Raw genomic sequence first — 21,093 nt, 5'->3', positions numbered from 1 at the left:
CAGCCTAATGATGGCTTCTTCACTGACAGTGACAGCTCCTTGGATCTCATATAGAAAGTTAACAGCAACAGATTCCAAATGCAAATGTCACTCCTGGAATCAACTCCAGAACTTTTACCTGTGTCATTGAAGATGAAATAATGAGGGAAAAGCCCACAATTGTCCATGAAATAGCTTTTCAGTCAATTGTCCCATTACTTTTGGTCCCCTAAAAAGTGGGAGGCACATAATAGAAAGTGTTGTAATTCCTACACCGTTCACTTGATTTGGATGTAAATACTCAAATTAAAGCTGAAAGTGTACTATTAGAGCACATCTTGTTCGTTTCATTTCAAATCCATTGTAGTGGTGTATAGAGGCAAAATAAAGAGAACTGTGTCAATGTCCAAATATTTATGGACCTAACTGTATCAGTGGATGAAAGGATGGATGGTGTTTGACAGCACTAACCTTGGCGTGGACAGCATAGGAGGCCAGCAGCACAGATGCCTCTGGTGGACAGTGTATCTCCTCCTCCAGGATGTGCTTCTTCACCTGAGGAGTCAACAAATATAATCATCTTTGGGCACTTAGTTCAATTCCTCTTTAACCTTTCTGACAAAAAAATCAATTCAGGATTAATTATGCAGCTTAATTGTTCAGTTGTGTATTCCGGTCAGGTGTTTTTTTGTGCATGTGACTTATTTGGATATTATTAATATATTTGAAATCTGTCAATGAATGAATGAGTCAATTAATTGTTCACATCAGCAAATATTTTTGACATTGCGGCTTCTATTTTTATAGACCGAGGTTGAAGTTTCACTTTCACAACTAAATATCCAACCAAACAGAATGCATGATTAAAAAAATGTGTGTAAATATGTACATAAACAAATATGCACAGCTGGAGAAATGGGACATTCCTCAGACTATCAAAGCGACATTCCAAAGTCTGTCCTGGAGTGGGCAAAATTGTATCTCCTGAACTAAGCCTCTCTTCTTCAGTGTTGTTTTTTTTTTCAGATTTTTTAAAATTCACTTCAGAATTACTCACAGCTTCATGCAGTTTATTTGTGACATGCAAAGACCTTGCACCTGGGTTTTTAGGAGAAAGACTTTCACTCACATTATGAATCAGGACATCTCATTTTTGTCTTTAGTTTCGAGTTTAAAGCCTCTAAAGCGTTGTTGTTTTTATGTCTGTCAAATTATGTGATCCTTGGTATATGGATTGGAATAATGTGATTAAAAGATGATCCCAAATGTTCAGTCAGTTAAACTCATACAACAGAAGCAGTTTTGTTTCTTTAAAACTGCATACATGTTTCCCATATTTTTTTTGAAGTGTTCCATTAAAATGGGGGGGAAATACATTTTATGTATATCATTACATCATTGTTAATGCAATAATTAATGGTGGCAAAGGCTTTTCCAGTAGTACAGTAGGTGATCTAACTTGGCTGAAACGAAATAAGGCAGAACTTTATTCCCTTACTTTTACTTCATTGAAGTGAATTCAATTAAAATGTAGTTTTCAGGCTCAAATTTTCAAGAGTCACACAACAACGCTGCAAACTGCATAAATAAACTCCCAGCTACCACAGCTGCACAACACTCATTCCTGCTCATTTTGGTGGGGTCTGCCAAGTAAATATTGTAAGACTTAAGTTATCATAGTCACACGGGGACCAATTAGACACTGAGCCAAGAACTACGTACTTTAACCAACAGTATTTCATATGATCATTAAGTTGCTCCAACGATATCAGCTTGCAAGTCACCATGAAAACACCATGACATCAAGTCCTATAAATCCTCCAAATGATAATAAAAGGAAAGTGACACACATTTTTAGACTTTCTGTTGTACCTCCGGGATAGCTGTGTTTTGAGAATTGCGTTGTGAATTTGTGTTGTTATTATGAATTTACTCCACTCAGATAGGGTTGGCAACATACTTCACTTCACAGTATAGGGCAAACATTCTGTCATAGGTTTTCAGCATAAATCAAGTACTAGACTTTGATCAGAAACACTCTCATCATAACTAAACAATTTATTCAGATGCTCCCTGGATTGGCCAAGTAGCATGCCACGCCAAACTGGGAGGACAATGAAGGACACCCCCATACAAGGGTGAGCCCAAGCAAGACATTTTAGAATTTTGAGCGTGTCAGACTCTTAAAAGTTCTTAAAGGTGGATCCTAGGGGGGTGGCAACAAAGCTTTGCCAGTGGCAGTGGTGTGAGGCAGCATTGCGTAGCAAGAAATTAGTGAGGATGAAGTGTTAAATAAATGAGTGAGCTTGTCAGCTGATTAGCTTGTAGCTCACTACTGTAGCTTTGACAACTGCCTGCACTGTAAAGCAACCTAAAAAAAAAGCCAACCAACTCACCACACGAGCCATCCTGCCTACTACAGAAAGGAATGGTTCATTCTTCCATGTGTTGCCTTAAATGTCATGAGATGACAGTAATAATATGATTTCTTATTATGGTTGGAAATCCACTTTAACAAGCTTGTTTTAGATTTGTGTGCTGCTTCTCGCCAGGTGTCTTTTCCTAATCTCTGTCACCTGTCAAATGAATTAAATCCCAAACATGCAGAACTACATATAGAGCATAAAGCTGGGTTGTAAGGCCACGCAATTTAATTTTGTCAGAGTGGTTGGTACAGTGTGCTGACCTGTCAGATTCTTGGGGCAAAGATGCTTCTGCTGTAGTAGTAGTAGTAATATAAGTAGGCAATTTAATGCTTCAAACCTTAACATTTACATAGGCAGTCATGCTGTCTGCTGGTGTTTCGAACTAACAAAGGTGTGGAGCCAGAGGTGACAGCCCTTAATCATGGCTGGAGCTGGAGTGAATTAATGAGAGCAAAGTTATTAGCAGACAGGTAATAAGAGACATTATGCATTTGTATTCTTCTCCCGATGTAGCTGTGCATCATTTGAACTGTTAAGTTATCTTTAAATTGTAGTCTTTTTTGAGAATGGTTTGACTCTGAAATAAACAAACTGCTCTGCCTAGCTCTAAACAGACAAATAACACAGATGGATATTTTTAATAGACATAGCAGGGCGCTCACTAAGCCACATAACTAAGCCAGCGCAACAGGCTGGACATGAAGGGTATGTTATGGAAGACGAGCATTCCATGGAGAATAATAGCAGGCCAATAACTAAGCAATTCAAGCCTAACTTGTGATTGATAAATGCGACTGCTGGTCGTATTGGACTGTGGGAGCATAGTTAGAAATCTCTTGCGAGCAGAGTGATGAGGCAGGCTCCACAATAATTCCCCGGAGAGTATTGTGTAGCGAGAAAGGCAGTGGTAAAATGTTGCACATTGATTCCACATGGCTGCACACAATCAAGATAGGGAGAAAAGTGAAAACTCGAAGTGTAGGGGACACATGCCCCCTGTTGGCACTGGGTCGGTTTCAGAAGAGTAAAGAAGTCACAGACACAGAGCATAAAACACACGTCTGGCGTTCTCAGAAACCTATTTTCTCCGGCATCCATTTAAACTAATCAAGCTCCTGAAAGAAAAAACACCAGATTCTAAAGCCTGAAACACAGCACTCTTGAAGGGAAATTACAATCAAGAAAAGTAAACATTTTTTAAGAGTCTGCCCACTCGCCATGGTGGATTTCAGGTGTACTGTACCTGGGAGCCTTTTTAAAAATAACTTAAAAATCAGTGGAGAAAGAAGACAACACATAATATATGATTTGCTCAGTATATCTCAACATCAAGGAGCACTATTTGTTAAAGCCAAAATGTGTGTTGAAATGTTTTTAGATTCATTATTGTCTTGACCAATACACATCTTATTCTACAGATTGAAGTAAATATCTTTGTTTCTGCACAAATCAAACAGCAATTATTTTAAATGTGTTTTTTGAATGAAAATTAGAATAATAATGTAAAAACTACCCTTCCCTTAATTGCTTGATAAGTGAATCAGATAGGAACACAAAAATGATGTACTGTATGTCATGCCCTTAATTTTCCAATTGGTGTTTACAGGGTACAGTCCATCTACATGGACTGTACCCTGTAAACACTGTAATAGATGTGATTTGCACAGTAATAACATAGCTTGTGTATATTATTAGAGGTTGTCTATTTCAGGTTTAAATATAACAAAAGTCTAAATATGATCTGATATAAACAGAATAATATTAGGAATAGTTACTTGTAAGAAGAAGAGATGCTGTGTGATATCTTGCACCAACTCTTCCTCAGCATTTTCAGGGTAAAACTTGGCCAGGAAGTGAAGGGTGATTGGCTCCTCCTTTGGCACCTCCTGATCCAGAACCTGCAACAATGAAGTGAAGAAGCGTTTTTTTCATCTTGATGGCTGCTTTATCCAGTTTATATGAACAATGTTTACGTATCTTGTGGATATTAACAAAATCCAGTGTAACAGTAGAATCACTTACCTTCTTCTCCATCTTCAGCCAAGCAACGGTGTCTTTGATGTTGTACTGGAGGCCAAAGAACCATGTCTCTCTTAGTCCCAGAGCGCGGCACACCATGTCAAAAAGGTCTTTTCCTTTCCACTTGACCTGCAACATATATATCGTTTAATGCTGAACAGTGTGTCCAAATATGAACACAGATAATGTTGTAGAAATGGGCTGCTAAAACAATTAAACATATTTGAGAAAATTCAGTCACTGGTCTGAAGCTGGGAGACATAATTTGTAGCTTTCTCAAGTTACAGTTGAGAGACTTTAATCTTGGTAAACTAAATGGGAATGAAAGCATCAACTCCATGGCAATCAAAAAGACCCATGCAAGGCTGAATTGCCTATCCCTTTATAAATGCTATTTACAAAACCCAAATTGAATCCAATTATGTGCCCAGCTCAAAAAATAGAAACATGTAACTAACATTTATGCTGCTCTTAGTAATTATTACCAACTGTAAACTTTGGCAGGGGCTCCTCCCTTTAAGTACAGAGATGGTATCTGGAAGTAATTTCAGTGCCTTTCAGTTTTGGTTTATCACCACCCAAGTCATATACTTATTCAAAGACATTGTAGGAAGGCAAAACAAAATGTGCTATGAGATGACATGTTGACAATGCAGGGTGATGCACACATCCAGCAAAGGCCTATACTGCACTGAATAATTTCCCGGATTCCATTGCTGCATAGGACAGAAATACATTTTAATATATGCAGGTGGTGCAGAGCAGATAAACCAAAATAATAATTTGATAGCTTTTTGCTGCCATCTAGTGTTTAAAAAGTACCACAAATCGAAGAGTAGTTACTACTGCACTGTAGTGCTTGTTCATCTTAACATACAGTCAGTCAGTCACACAGCAGCAACATGGTTAGGATGAACTGATTTAGTTGTAACTGAGCATCACAATGGGGGGGGGGGGGGGGGGGGTCATACATCTCCTGGGAGTTTCACGCATAGCCATTTCTAGGGTTTACAGAAAAAAATATCCAGTGAGCAGCAGTTATTGTTGATGTCAGAGGAGAATGGCCAGAATGGTTCAAGATGAAAGAAAGGCAACAACCCACTTGTAAAAAATAACCACTTGTTACAACCAAGAGACTTAAAAGACATGCAAACCATGTCACTGTGTCTAGCCTTAGTAGCATAAATGTGGATTTGCTATAATCTGTGGAGTTTTGTGACAAGTTGAGCACAAGTCATTCCAAGTTGTACGACATATACACACCTCACAGCTGAACTCCAAGTCTGACTCCATCGTGCATATCCTGACGCTGAAGGTCCTGGATTGTTTCCTCAACAGTGAGTTAAATCCCATCTTTGCAGCGAAGGCACTCGCCATGGCCAATGGATGGATATTATTCACTAATACAAAGTATTTCAATTTCTCTAATTTGACTACACTTGTACGGCCTTACATATGCTTAACTCTGTGTTAGAGATTCAGAGAAATACATAATGTTGGCAATGATATCAGAAGATAAACGCAGCAGTACATGGGACTGACCAGGTTCTCATACATTTCCTCGTTCAGCTGTCGAAGCTTACCAGAAAAAAGTATGTAAAGTTGAATTACTTACTTTTACAGACATGTAATTATTTCCCGAACTTTACATACTTTACTAGAGTTTTACGTTACTTTACGCTAACTACCGAAGAAAATGTTATTATCAGCTAGTTACTTCAGCCAACGATCTACTCTCGGCTTGTTGCTGGTGTTAACGCTAGGTAAATAGACATAAACCTTTAAAAGCTTTATCTTTTTCCGGAGTTAAACGTATTAAATTGTTAATCTAACAGGTTGAGGCAAGTTGGCTCACACTACGCAGGAAACAAAGCTTTAGCTAACTGCTCTGCTGCTAACCGATTGTTAGCTGTTTTGGCCATAAAGTTATGGTGCGTTCAAGTGCTGTGCATAAGTTTGTAATAACAATTAACCAGACAGAGTACAAACACAATAATCTGGTAGTAAAATATTATTATAATAATTGATAGTCAGCAAGTAGTCTGACATATGTTGGTTTATTTAATGTATTGGCAAAACGCAAAGCATTGGGAAAACACCACATAACAAAAGCTGTTATGTGGAGTTTAAATATTGACTAATTTGGTAGTTCATCTATAGTAAATCGATCTATCATATTCTTAACAATATATTAAGTATTCTGTTCTATTCTTAACAACTGTATGTATTCTGAAGAAGACATAAAACAATTAATCAAACAAAATGCCAGAATTCCTGATGAGCCTGAATGTAGCACAGCTTCCGCTCTCCCGATCAACCAATCACTCGCCGTTTCACCTCACATGACCCGCCTGTAGCCCTGCCCCCTGCGCCATATGGGGGCGGGGTCTGAACAATGAGGTAATCCGAGTAAACACAAAAAATGGCGACGTCTGTTGCCGGAGAGGGTCAACAATGTCTAAATGGGATTATTTGCGACCCTCAAACCAAAAAATTGACCGACCTGCCAAGCGAGCTGCTCGAACATATCCTGTGCTTCCCTGTTCTCCAACATATCGATATTTGTAACGTTTCCTCCTGCTGCAAGCGGCTACACGACGTCTGTCATGGAAGGGGAAAGGTCTGGGGACACCAGTACAAACTCAGGTAGGATTTGGTTTGTAGCATATCCACCGAATGTTGGCTTTTGTCCGATCGTGTTTATGTATATTTGTCCAACCATGGTCTCAACAGTGACCAAAACGGTCATTTATTTGCTCAAAGTCTGTTTAGTTCACTCGCTGCAAACTGACAGACAGCTATCATTGATTGACTTTGTGCTAATGTACCTAATTCACAGTGAAGACAGGCGTGTGGCAACTGCTCCTCTGCAGACTATTATGAAGCTTTTAAATCTTCGCAATTACGAGTTCAACTCTGCTTAACCCAGAGCAGCTAAAATTACATGACCTTGAATGTTGCTTTCAGCTTTGGATACGCAGAAGTTCACAACTCGTGCCAAAATCAAAGCCTTCCTCCTGGCTGATTTGACAACTCTGTCTTTTTACACTCTTTCCATCAACAGATGGCCAAGACTGCAGAGGTTTTACCGTCAGAATGAGTGCTGTGACTGGCTCAAGGAATACAAAACACGCCATCGAGTCGGTATACAAATCTTAAGGATGGTGGAATCAATCTCAAAGAGATTCTTCACTGAAGTTGTAAGTCATTCTTATTAGTGTGCTTGCTGAAAGGCAGCACACTATTGTCCTTCTTAAGTCTTATTCCTGTCAGGCATATTTTTGGTCAGCTACTGCTCCTAGACCTTTTGAGATATCTCCACTGGTCCAACTCTGGAACGTCCGGCCGGAACCGGTGTAGTGTGGAAATTGAAGATAGTGTGACTGACCCTTGTCATTCTTCTGCCATATTGGATTGAATAGAAGGCGAAACTAAACTTTCACAGGTCACAAAATGTTGTCCGATCTTCACGAAACTTGACGTACATGATCCTTGGACCAAGCCTCACAAAAGTTACCAGAAGGAAGGATTTTTGATTTTCAGAAGCATTTGCCCGTCACAGCCAGACGAAATCAGTGGCGTAGCCGCCAAACAGGAAGTCAGCTCATATATAAGGAACGCTTTCACGTATCGAAACCAAACTTTGTACATGAACTCGGGACTCCAATATGAGGAAGCACATCTGAAAAAAAAAAATCTAATTTTATGGATATTTCACAGAGTTATTTACATGACCACACCCAGGCAATGGTACACCTTCGTCACTGCCCCTACACTATCTAACCGTTTACTGACACAAGTGCAGCTCTGCCCTGCCACGCATCATCGGGCTCACATTAGTGAAATGCACCCGAGCAAGCACACTGCAGTTCCCACTGAAAGGCATTCTAGTTATTATTGAAATTATCTAGAGCTTAGATAAAAAGGTAGAAGGCTGTTATGATTAAATTATATAAAAAAGAAGTTCCGTAATTGCAGCTGGAAGATCCGTGTTCGAGCCCTGGTTGGAACAAGGGCCTTTCTGCAAGGAGTTTGCATGTTCTCCGACCCCCCAGTGCAGGATAAAGTGGTAGATGATGGATGGATGGAGTTCCATAAATATCAGATTATCAGCTAAAGATGAGAAATGTCATCTGTGTGTATTTGTGGTTGTAAACATCTTCATTAGCATACAACTACAATCATGTTTTCATCTGAGATGTCTTTCAACAATCACAGGGAAAATGTCTTTTTTTTTTTCTTTTTTTTTTCAAACATTACATTGATTTATTTTGAACTATTTTGAAGAGAATCCTGTTGCAGAAAGGGTGTAAATTGGGTTCCATGACAATTCTGAAAGTGACATTATACACACCGAACATGAATTGGTTCATTGTTTACCAATTTATCCTCCACACGAGGTCATGGGGAGTTAACCCTTCAAAATAAATCATTATGACTGTATGTTTGGCAAGCTGGACTGCATTTTCAAATCCCTTAAGTGAAATATTAACAATATCCCCTATTCAGGATTATTCCAAGAATGGAAATGTATCATATTCAAGTTACTGTGAGTACTTTTTCTTGCAATGCGCAATAACATTATGTATAAACCCATCCGTGATGTTATAATCACAAAATCTGTCAGAGTACAAATTGTGTCTACAATTCAGGGAGCTGGAATCATAATTAAATTGTGTTATGTCATATATTTATATTTACTCAGTCACTATATCAGTCTAGACACCCGTAATGATGATTTGTTTCATTGTCCAGCTCTTTTACTTTTATGATATTAATTGCATTAAGTGCATAATTTAAAAATAAAAATTAATTGTTTCTGTGAATATGCACACCGTGTTATTTGTGACTGTGTGTGCATGTACACTAGGAACAGGTGTGTGTGAGTGGTGAGTGTGTGCGTGTGTTCCAAGCACCAAACTAACCCAGAGATCTGTAACTTAGCCTTGCGTTGGCCAGGTGCTCGGAGACAGCTTTGCAGAGATAGAGTCACTCGGGATGCCGGAGCACTTCTGTGAAGACGAGCTCCTCTTCATACTCAACACTGACAAGAGGTGACAGCAACATTTGTGCCACATTTTGCTGTCATGCATGGCTTTGGGTGTTGATCTCCTGTCAATCCTCCCTGAGACCTTTGTGATTAACTTGTCTCCACTGTTGTTTTCCCATCAATAGGAAAAGCTTGACTTTGAAGTACTATGCAAAGAAAATCCTTTACTTCCTGAGGCAGCAGAACATCCTGAGGAGTCTGAAGATGTTCCTGGAACAGCCTGTGGAGCAGCAGTCCCCCCTAGAAGGTGCGGAATCATCGGCCTGAGTGGTCTGACAGTGAAGTGATGGCACTTTCAGATCAAGTACCAACCACATTTAGAGGTGCTCTGGGATGCATGTACACACATTCTATTACACACTAATATTTCCTCAGGATGCATTAAAGGCTGTCTCCTCAGCTTATGTCCCACTGCAGATTCGCAATTACCTTTTTTTCCCTAATGTTTCAAATCATTTTTGATAGTAGAGCTGCGGGAGTGCTGCTTTGATTCACTCCAAAAATGACCTCTGTGTGTATTTGCATACAGTATCAGGGACACGACTTTTGCACAGCAGACACATGTAGGACACAATAATAAATCAATTATTGATCAATTACTAAATTGAAAGTTGAGTGTGGTTACTGTCAGATTGTTGTGTGTGACAAAAAATAAAAAGCAAAACATTTGCAGACATGGTTGTTTTGAGGTTTGAAAAACATATTGGACATATGAGAAAACAGATTTTGCAGAAAATGGTGAGGAAAATATATCTATTATCAAGTTGTGTGTGTGTCTGTGACGGGCATATCTCACTGATTGTTAGTCAGATGGACCTAAGATTTTGGATATGAGTTGAGCTTGACCTGATGGTGTGCATCCTTGATTTTCTACACCAGGCAGGGAGCACCGTCAGGATTGTCTTTCATAGTAAGCACAGTCCCTCCCAGGCTACTTTTGTACAGACATCGTGTACAACCTCATGACTTTAAGAACTGATGAGTATTTTATTTATAGTATTTATTGTGAGTGAGTGTTTTAAAAATGCATGGATGTGGCCACAATGGACACATGTTCTACAGGTCGCGAATAGCCTGCGCAAATGAATTCAAAAATCTTCAATTGTCGAGCTATTTGGGCTAATGAAAACTGTTGGGCTTGGCTATGATATGTGGCAATACATTAACAAACATGGTTTGTTACCAGTAGGCTATTGTCTACATTATCACAGGGTATTTCACCAAGATTACACCACTTTGTACATCCAACTTTCACACACTCATTTTGCCATAAGTGAAAAATCTTCTTCAGCTCCCACTATAGGAATACATATTTCCTACGGGCACTGCACTAGTATTTAACTGATTTATCAATAATGAAAACAGTCATCAGTCGCTGCTCTTTGTGCTCTCCCCCTTGATTGGATTTCTCAGGAAGGTGTATTTTCGCTGCTTAGTATTCCTTTAATTTTGTTACGTTTGAGCTTGTCATTTAACGTTTTCTTTTACGTATCGCTTTCCTTCTCTTTGTGTCGTCTGCCCTCCAGGTGCTGTACTGGTGGATCAGTATTGTAACCCACTGGCTGACATAACACTGGAGAGCATATCTGCTCAGCTGGATGAGATCAAAGAGAAAGTTAAGAAGATGCTGAGAATCAAGAATCCGTCTCACCCCACCTTGCGCATCGCTCAAGGTGGGCTCCTAAAAGTAGGAAAACTTGTAATGGAAAATTGTGGGGGGCTTTTTGAGGGGGACACAGTTGATTTTATCTTTCTTAAATGTAAACTTGTTGGAATTGTCAATATCACACATTGGAATGTGGGCAAAGTCTCTTTTTTTTTTTTTTTTTTTTTACTGAATATCTTATTTTATTTTTTATAAAGTAGGTACATTTAAGAAAATTCGATTTTTACAGTCAATGACCCCTGAGTTGATTATGCCAAAATTATTGCCAGCTTCAGTTGCATAAGCTCAGTTTGGGCTTCTGGTTTGAGCCAGTATCATTCTCCTGCTCGCTGCCCTTTTGTCCACAAGATAAACTGCATTTCACACACAGCCCCTGGCTCTGGGAACAAAGAAAGCTGTTCATCCCAGACCACAAGTGGGAACAAGAACTCTCTGATCTCTGATGGGAAACAGAGAAGTGTCGCTGATAATATCTGCAAATCCTCTTCATTGGAGCCATTTTAATTAAGACATGAAATATTTCAGATGAGGTGATGTAATCATTGTCCTGCCTTTAGCTATTGAAAAAAGGGTAACACCATATGCACGAATGTTGAGAGTGTAGCTTCCTAAGGAACACTGAAGGGACGTGTGTACTTTTTACTTTATCCTTTTTCCTTCAAAGCAGTTGTCTCAAACTTGTGGCCCCCAAATCAATTGCATGTGGCCCGCCACTTAATATCAACTTATGAGTTTAGAGTTGAAACGATTAATGGATTATTAATCAATTACTAAAATAATCATCAACTATTTTGATAATCAATAATCGGTTTGAAGCTTTTTTCATGATTAAAACAAGATTTCTGATTGTTTCAGCTTCTTAAATGTGAATATTATCTTATATATTTTCTTTCTTAAATAAAAACAATACATTTTAATGTGAAATTATGTGAAATATTATCATAAATATTATTATTTCCATGTCTTTTTCTCAAAAAGTTTGCCTTTTTTTGACTTCACTGGCCCCGACTAACCAAACTAGACACTCTGTGAGGCAGTGACAGTGCATCTGTGTCAGCTTCTCCACTTACCTTTCAACAAATCCATCATGAAGTTTAATTGTTATGTGTGTGATGTAGGTGACTGTTTTGTTATAGAAGACTTGGACCTCCAGAGACAGGTGGTTTGTGCCATAAACTCAGTCTTATATGAGCAGCTTCAGTACAAAGGCAATGAGTTTGACTACTATAATCCGCTCAACTCGTACATCCATCAGGTATGTGGATGTGCCATTTCAGTCACAAGCTTTTTGAAATAATCATTCCTTAACAACTTATTTTAATCTTAACTCTTCATTTCACTTGGTTTGAAATGTAGGTGCTACTCCGCCACACAGGCATTCCCATAAGCCTCTCTGTTCTCTACATGACACTTGCCCGGAAGCTGGGTGTTCAACTGGAACCTGTCAACTTTCCGAATCACTTCCTGCTACGTTGGTGCCAGAAACCAAGAGGGTACAGTTGAAAACCAATGAATATATCTGTGCAAATTCCTCTGATTCATTTATGTTATTCTTGATACATAGGAATAGGAATTTTGTTGTTCTTTTGCGGGCAGGAAATAAATAAGTAAACTTCACTGAAGGTCTTTCAGTATTTCAAACAATCACACACATCTTTGAACAATCACTGGTTCCGTCATACTGTTTATAACATAACATTACTTTTATTCACAAACAACAACAGGTTTCATGTATTTTGAGCCTCTCATTCAACTGTTTATTCAATGAGAAGAGTTCTTGTAGTAAACATAGCCCAGAAGATGCTGCTGGTCCCACATTCTGTTGAAATTGCACAATAACTGAATGATCCACTATTTTCCCACTGCTGTATGTTGCCATATCCACTTGTACTGTATGATACAATACAGGTTTATTGACATTTGACACTGAAACTCATTGTGCACACTGTTCATCAGCAGTAATGCTACACTATTGTACAACCCCATTAGTTTGATAACACTCATTACATTGCTGTGTGTCTCCGATTCACTATAATGAAAATCCTGGTGAAAACATACAAAGACCTGCAGCTGATTCATTTTAGAATTATTCTATTGTATAATATATATATACAAGACTGGTTATCTGCTTCAGAATGTATTCAATAAATACATTAAAAGATCAATTAAACTTCTCTCATACAGGAGCGAGGACATCTATGACTTTGTCTACATTGACGCCTTTGGGAAAGGCAAGCAGTTAACGGCTAAGGAGTGCGAGTACCTCATTGGCCACCAGGTGACAGCAGATTACTACAGTGCCATCAGTACCACAGAGGTCCTCCTCAGGATGGTGGGAAACCTGCTCAACATTGGCAAGAGAGGGTAAGAGTTAGTGATCAGCCGACTGATGCCACGGAGGGGCAGATGCACTAAATGTTACTGTCCAACCCTACATTTGATGAAAACAAATGACGTGGTTGGTATGTACTAAAATACTGCAGAAGAACTGCAGACTGCCTGCCACAATAGTTTAGTATCATGCACAAATATGGAAAAAACATACAAAAGCAGGTGTGATTTACAAAGCATGTTTGCTTTCATATGGGTAATGGTTGGAGAGAATGACACAAATTCATCTGCGCATTTGTGATCCCTGGATTTCTGCATTCTTTTTCTGGTAATTGGTGGCTTGACAACGGATAAATGCAGGCCCAAAAGGTTCTTGGTCATCTAGGTCAGTGCTTCCCAACCCTGGTCCTCAGAACACTGCCCTGCCATTGTTTAGATGTTGCCCTGCTCCAAAAACACCTGATTCAAATAAATTGTCAGCTCATCATCAAGCTCAACGTTAAACCTTTGTAAATTTCTTCCCCAAAAAAAAGTAATGTTTCAACTTTTGTCTTATTAAAAATGATAATATTTATATATTTTTTTTAAATTAATGTTTCAACTTTTGTAAAAAAAAAAAAATGTCAACTCTTTTCTTAAAAAATAAATAAATAATAAATAACTACATATATATATATATATATATGTATATTCAGTAATTAGCTGGAGGCTGCTGGATTTTGTTGAGTTAAGTTGAATATGTTCAGTCAAAAGGCTTCTTCAGCAGTGAAAAAAAATTAATGTGGCTTCTGGGAGATGGAAAACTGTCTGTGAGTGTAAAACAGTGCTGGTTATTTAACCCCTGGTGGTTCTGTAAGTGGGTTTTTGATTCTTTTAAGAGAGCTCAGGACAACATTGTAGGAGACTGATAAGGTGTCTTCGGTTGTTCCAGGTGAATGAAGGTGATTTCCTTCACTCTTCTTTTAAACTGTCTGTCTTCTCTGGCCAGAATAGCACCTTGGCTCAGATGAGAACAAACATTTTAATAATAGATCATAACAGATCAGTACTTCTAGAGGGTTGTGTGTGCCTCTAATGTAAAATGTGTTTTTGGAGAGACGATCGAGGCCTAATTTGTCTAGAACAGATCAGTATATGCAGACGCTTACAATGACGTAGCTCTGTCGTGACTAACATGGAACAAATTATGTGTTTTCACCTCCAATAACAACCGTTACCCTGGCATAATAGCATGTTATTTTAAAAAGTGCATCTCAGACTTAGTTTTGGGATTATCGGTATATTATACCAATAACCACCATCTACCATTCTTTTCAGGGAAGGCAATGAGAAATCCTACCAGCTGCTGAGAGACTCTCTGGACCTCTACCTCACCATCAACCCTGATAATGTGCAGTACCTGCTGCTGCAAGCTCGCCTCTACTTCCACCTGGGCATCTGGCCAGAAAAGGTAATAACACTTAACCCTGCTTTTAAGAAGAACTTTGTTATTGCAACATTAATATTTCAATGTATTAACCCTGTCTGTACATGTGAAGGCAAGGCAAGGCAAGGCAAGTTTATTTGTATAGCACCATTCTTACACAAGGCAATTCATAGTGCTTTACAGGCAGGAAATACATTTGAAATTAAAACACAATCAATTAAAAAATCAAGTAAAGAAATTAAAACCATTTAAAACATCAAACAATTTAAAATCAAGCAGAAATGAGTGTAACATAAAATCATTTGAAATTTAAGCACAATAAATTCAAAAATCAATTATGAAATTAAAACAATTTAAAACATTAAACAATTTAAGATCAACAATTTAAAACATTTAACAACTTAAAATCATGCACAAAAAAATGCAATTTAAAATCATTATTTTAAAATTATTAAAATCATTAAAAAGGAAAGTTAAAGTGGTTAAAATTGGTAATATTAGAAAGCTGCAGTAAACAATAATGTTTTTAACCCTGATTTAAACAAGCTGACAGTTTGTGCACGCCTCAGGTGTTCAGGGAGCTTGTTCCACAGGTGAGGACCATAGAAGCTAAATGCAGCTTCGCCCTGCTTGGTTCTGACCCTGGGGACGCTGAGTAAACCTGTCCCTGATGACCTGAGGGGTCTGGACGCTTCATAATCAATGAGCAGCTCTGACATGTATTTAGGCCCAAGACCATTCAGCGACTTGTAGACTAGTAGCAGGATTTTAAACTCGATCCTTTGACTCACAGGGAGCCAGTGCAATGATTTAAGGACAGGTGTGATATGGTCCATTTTCTTACTGTTGGTCAGGACTCTGGCAGCAGCATTCTGGATAAGCTGCAGCTGCTTGATTGATTTTTTACTAAGACCTGTGAAGACACCATTACAATAATCTAACCTACTAAGAATAAATGCATGAACAAGTTTTTCCATGTCTTGTTGAGACAGAAATCCTTTGATTCGTGCAATGTTTTTGAGATGATAATAGGCTGATTTAGTGATGGTCTTTATGTGGCTGTTAAAGTTCAGGTCTGAGTCCATAACTAAACCAAGATTTCTGGCTTTGTCAGTGGTTTTTAGTGTCATTGAGTCAAGTTGGTCACTGACCTCAAGCCTCGCATTTTTGGGACCAAAAACAATAACTTCTGTCTTTTCTGCATTGAGCTGGAGAAAATTCAGCATAATATGAAAGAGATATTATGCTGTCACAAAGTCACGTCAACACATTGTCCATTCATGTTTGTCCTCTCCCAGGTGCTTGATATCCTGCAGCACATCCAGGCATTAGATCCCTCCCAGCATGGAGCAGTGGGTTACCTGGTGCAGCACACGCTGGAGCACATCCAGCACAAGAAGCATCCACTGGCACCTGAGATGAAGAGTCGCAGCACTCCAGAACACCTGGAGGTTCAGTATTCGGTTGGCCTCATCATGAAACACAAGAGGTGGGTCATATTAGGATGTGGAACAGCAGCACTCGTGCTCTCTATGTTATACAAGCCATTCTAACATAATCAGCTGTTCTGCACCACCTCCTACAGGTCAGGTTATAACTGCGTGATTTACGGTTGGGATCCCAAATGCACCATGAGTCAGGAGTGGATCACCACCATGAGGGTCCACCAGCTGTCTAACGGGGCCAACCAGCCATTCTACAATGTCCTGGTGCAGGATGGAACGTGCCGCTACGCAGCACAGGGTATGGATGTCAAAATCAAACAACAAACACCTTTTGGTTAATTGTTCTTTTTAGAATGTACACTTTTGATGCTTCCATACCATGTCAGCTATCAACTCAGTTTCTTATCAAGTAATCTATGAAGCACCTCTGTTTCTTGCCAAAATTGTATGAAATTATACATACAATCTAATATACTGACATACGTTCTGATACAGTCATTAAGACTGATTAAGTGGTGAGTCACTGTAATATGGACTTACCAATAATAGCAATAATAAAGTTAACTGATTACTGTTTAATATAGATTTTTGTCATGTATAATCATTTATTTTCTGGTGACTATGGAAAGGTTTATTGTATCAGAGTCTAGAAAAGGTGCAGAAGTGTTGTTTCTTGTCAGATCAGTTGATTCTGGAATTGATGATCAATGACGCCAAAAAATAGCCTGGCTTTAATAAGACTGATGGTCATTATTATTATTATATAATATAATAATAATAATAATATGGCTCACTGTGAATGAAACCATGCCTATAAGCTTCATTGGTGATGTATAAATATCCCCCACTTAAAACATCTCCTCATTGTACTGTTTATTACCCTGTCAATGGTTCACTCTGCTGATTCTGCTGTTACACAACTTTCTTTATCATTCACCTTACAAACCCACAGAGGGATTTGTATTGATAATCCCTGCTACTCTGTTTGCCTTGCAGTAAATGTCAACTAATTGAATCGATTAGCTGAATATTTTAATGTCAGTTTGATCAGGTTTTGTATAAGTAATGGTTTGTGTGATGAATAGGAATCTATTTATCTGCCGTGTCTGCTGCTGTGCTTCTCTATCAGCTGATGTACACTTTGTTGACGTGTTTGTGTTTATCTGGGTTATGTTTATTAAATAAAATGTATCGACATGAATAAGTAGTTAAATGAGGCGCTTAAATAACCCTAAAACTATTATTGTCTGTGACTGAAAGTAGTATTAAAGGGGACATATTATGCAAAATCAACTTTTTAATCATTTAAATCCTTTTATTTTGGACTCTGGATGCCCTATCAGTCAGCAAAGTGTGAAAAAAGATGACTCACTCATGTTTTTGTGGTCCTCCTCAGTCTAAGTACAGGAGATAAAACATGTGATGTTGACTTCCGCACTCATTGGGACGTCACAATGCGCTACATTTCTGGAATTGTTGTCTCGCAGAGCTCCTTAAAACGCACAAGAGTGCTGGCGAGGGCAACTTTATCCATAAACTGGAAGTCCGCGAGGTCAGCAAAACGTTCTATTGTTGGCTCCACAGTGCAGCACAGAGTCCTACACAAACGTCCAGCCTCAGAGGATTTATCTGTCAAGTGGATACATGTTATATATGACAGCAGTGTGCCTGCTAGAGCCTGCAAATGATTACTTTTCCAAATACTAAGTGCTGTTAGCTCCCAGTAGCCTCTGTGGCTGATGTCATTTCCTGTCACTTAAGTTTTGTTTTACTTTTTTTTAAGGTGGACTTAAAGAGATACTGCTAAACAGAGCGTTCTGAACAGGGCTGTTTTGGCAGGGTGGTTGAACTGCTGTGGTGCTTCATCCTTATGGTATTTTGACCAAAGCATGTCACAGACATGTTCTTTAGGACACCAGGGAACTAGGTTCACTTGGAGAAATAGGGTATAATATGTTCCCTTTAAGGGTTGTTTCAGACATTTGTATGCTTTAATTTTTAACTATGAAGATAACAACAAAAGTAACACCAACAACAAGCAAAACTGAAAAATTGGCTCCATTTTTGTCCTATTATTTCGCAATTAGGTCATGACTAGGAGTGTATGTTTCTTTGTTGAGAATTTAGTCGATCTAAAGCTGTGTCCATGATCAATACCTCATTGCATGTATTTGTTCTTCAGAAAACCTGGAACCCCACTCAGCCCCTCTAGAGATCGGCCACCCGGAGGTGGGTCGCTACTTCTCTGAGTTCGCCGACACTCACTATGTTGCCAACGAGGAACTTCAGGCTCGATACCCAGAGGACACGAGGGAAACACTGGGCACGGTGCAGAAGCTTTATCGCAGACTGACCACCTCTGGTGACCAAGATCACACTCTGGCCTCTGACCAAAGTACGCACCAAGCCATGGCAATGTAGCAAAGCAGCTGAGACCAACATCATCCTGAGCCGTACGGAGCAGTAACCGTTCATCCATTCTCCATTTACCATCCATTTAGCTGCTTCTTTATTGCGGATATTCACTGAAAAAAGAGACAAACTGACGATTGATAGCAAGACTGTGATTTTGCCACTTGGCGTCTCAACATCACGCGACGCCAATCACATGACCATAATTCAGTTTCCTGTCAAGAAATATTTATTTCAGCATCTGTAAAATATAGAAAAAGCTCAGATTGTCAATGTTCTGCTTTGGTATGCATCCAATCAGTGTGTTGAGAAAAATCACAAACAATAACCTAGATGACAGTTCATTTTGGGGTCGATCATTTCGTGCAACCCAATGACCTCATAATCTGTAAATCTAACCACAAAACAAAGGGTCAAATGTCCTATGTGTATTCAGGGTGAGTATCAAGGTGCTGTACATCTCCCTTTATGTAAAAACCAAGGAATGCGCCTTTACCCAGAGTTCCCCAACCCCTCTCCACACCTTCTTGCACCCAGCACCAGTCACAGAATCCCACTTTATATAGTCTATAAACCCTCTGGTTACAGTGCCACAAGAAACTTTGTAAATGTATTTTTTCTTTTACATCTTCATCTTTTAATCAAGATTGACCCACTCACATTTCTAGAATACTTTTTTTTTCTGTATACTAATACATGTAGAGGTGCCATGGATCATCAGTGTTTTTGAACTGTAAATGAAAGAAAACAAAAGAAGAACCGATGACAAGGACCCTACTGACTCAAGAGAGGGTGTTTCAATGGACATGCAGAGAAATAAAGAATCACAAGTTTTTACTTGCTTCTCTCTGTCTCATCATGATTCTTTAAATTATTACAGTAAACCAACAGGAAATCAGCAGGTTCCTGATTCACAGGATTTATGGATTTAGAGCAATGAGGATGCCAGATGTTTTTCCAAGATGCCGGCAGCAAACGACAAACCTTTAGGTCATAATTCTGGAGGATATTATGGCCCTGTGGTTATTATTCTGTATGTTGGCACCAGCTGACTTCCTGAGTGAGTTTTAATCACACATGTTCATTTGGGGCAGATGCTATGTCTATGCTATGACTTGTTGGGCAAATTTTGGTAAGTATGACTTTTTTCATCAAATTTTAGATGATATACTATAGTATGACTTAAATTTGACAAAATTTGACAAAAACATCATAGTCCAAAAATGGTCAGAAACGTCATAGTATATAGCATATCGTTTTTAATCAAATTTTGAACGACATGCTATACTATGACTTTTTGGTCAAATTTTGGAGGACATGCTATGGTGTGACGTTTTTGTTTAATATTTTGGATGACATGGTATAGTATGACGTTTTTGTCAAATTTTGGACGACAGTATAGTATGACATTTTTGTCAAATTTTGCACGATATAGTATACTATGACGTTTTTTACCATTTTTGGACGACATACTATACTATGACTTGTTGGTCAAATTTTGGTAGACATGCTATAGTATGACGTTTTTGTCAAATGTTGGACGACATGGTATAGTTGACGTTTTTTTTTTTTTTAATTTTGGACAACATAGTAAAGTATGACTTTTTCGTCAAATTTTAGATGATATACTATAGTGTGACAAAATTTGACAACATCATAGTCCAAAAATGGTCAGAAACATCATAGTATAGCATGTTGTTTTTAATCAAATTTGCTATACTATGACTTTTTGGTCAAATTTTGGAGGACATTCTATGGTATGAAGTTTTTTTTAATATTTTGGATGGCATGGTATAGTATGACATAAAAAAAAAGGTTTGTCCAAAATTTGACAAAAAGTCATACTATACTATGTCGTCCAAAATTTGATTTTTTTATTTGATTTTTTTTTTTTATTTTAACATTTTGTACCAAAATTTGACAAAAAAGTCATACTATAGTATTGTGAGTAATTCATTACTTTCCAACCCTGGATAATAGTATTTAAAACCTGAACACTAATATCTCTTTAAGGTACAATTATAACAGATATTTATAACAGTATTTCTGGTTAGTCAGTGTAAGTCACTTTGATATTCAACATTATTTAGATATTCAAAATAAAAAAAGGAATATCCCTCATGTATCGCAAGGCTTGTTTTTGATTAATGTATTTTTTAATGATTTATGCTTCCTTATCTTTTCACCTGGAGATGTTGTGCAACTTCATGTCTAACTGGTTTAAGTGCATCACAGTTTTTTACTTTGAATATCAAACTCATTTCATACTGGTTTCTGGTTTACCTATTCAAAACATTATTAAAGAAGAAAAAAAACGACTTTTCTTATGGTTATGGAAA

The 21,093-nt window shown here is 38.3% G+C and overlaps 2 protein-coding genes across 4 annotated transcripts in view; one reads left to right on the top strand and one right to left on the bottom strand.

Annotated features, from left to right (window-relative positions):
* The window catches only part of nf2a (NF2, moesin-ezrin-radixin like (MERLIN) tumor suppressor a), a 33,767-nt gene extending 27,480 nt beyond the window's left edge, over positions 1–6,287 (bottom strand). Inside the window, exons 1-4 of the mRNA XM_083905074.1 lie at positions 5,688–6,287; positions 4,428–4,553; positions 4,181–4,303; positions 451–534 (exon numbers count right to left, since the gene is read on the bottom strand). Of these exons, the coding sequence (XP_083761200.1) occupies positions 451–534; positions 4,181–4,303; positions 4,428–4,553; positions 5,688–5,801 (447 nt within the window). The 5' untranslated portion in view covers positions 5,802–6,287. The remainder of the gene's footprint in view (positions 1–450; positions 535–4,180; positions 4,304–4,427; positions 4,554–5,687) is intronic.
* Positions 6,288–6,823: 536 nt separating this feature from the next.
* Positions 6,824–19,587, top strand: fbxo21 (F-box protein 21). Of its 3 annotated transcripts, none has more exons than XM_083904757.1 (12): positions 6,824–7,070; positions 7,489–7,624; positions 9,384–9,478; positions 9,600–9,721; positions 11,001–11,147; positions 12,259–12,395; positions 12,497–12,633; positions 13,325–13,504; positions 14,789–14,921; positions 16,196–16,386; positions 16,483–16,640; positions 18,525–19,587. In XM_083904757.1, the coding sequence occupies exons 1-12, from the start codon at positions 6,847–6,849 to the stop codon at positions 18,761–18,763; spliced, it is 1,899 nt and encodes a 632-aa protein (XP_083760883.1). In that variant the 5' UTR covers positions 6,824–6,846; the 3' UTR covers positions 18,764–19,587. The 3 variants fall into 3 exon arrangements, with proteins under 3 accessions (XP_083760883.1, XP_083760884.1, XP_083760882.1); XM_083904758.1 differs by having other exon boundaries at positions 9,369–9,478; positions 12,277–12,395; XM_083904756.1 differs by having other exon boundaries at positions 9,369–9,478.
* The last annotated feature ends 1,506 nt before the right edge of the window (positions 19,588–21,093 follow it).

The sequence above is a fragment of the Microchirus variegatus genome (genome assembly GCF_963457635.1).
Source record: "Microchirus variegatus genome assembly, chromosome: 18".
NCBI classification, from domain to species: domain Eukaryota; kingdom Metazoa; phylum Chordata; class Actinopteri; order Pleuronectiformes; family Soleidae; genus Microchirus; species Microchirus variegatus.
Note: the sequence above shows the minus strand (reverse complement) of the source record. Positions and strands in the feature narration are given on the sequence as shown.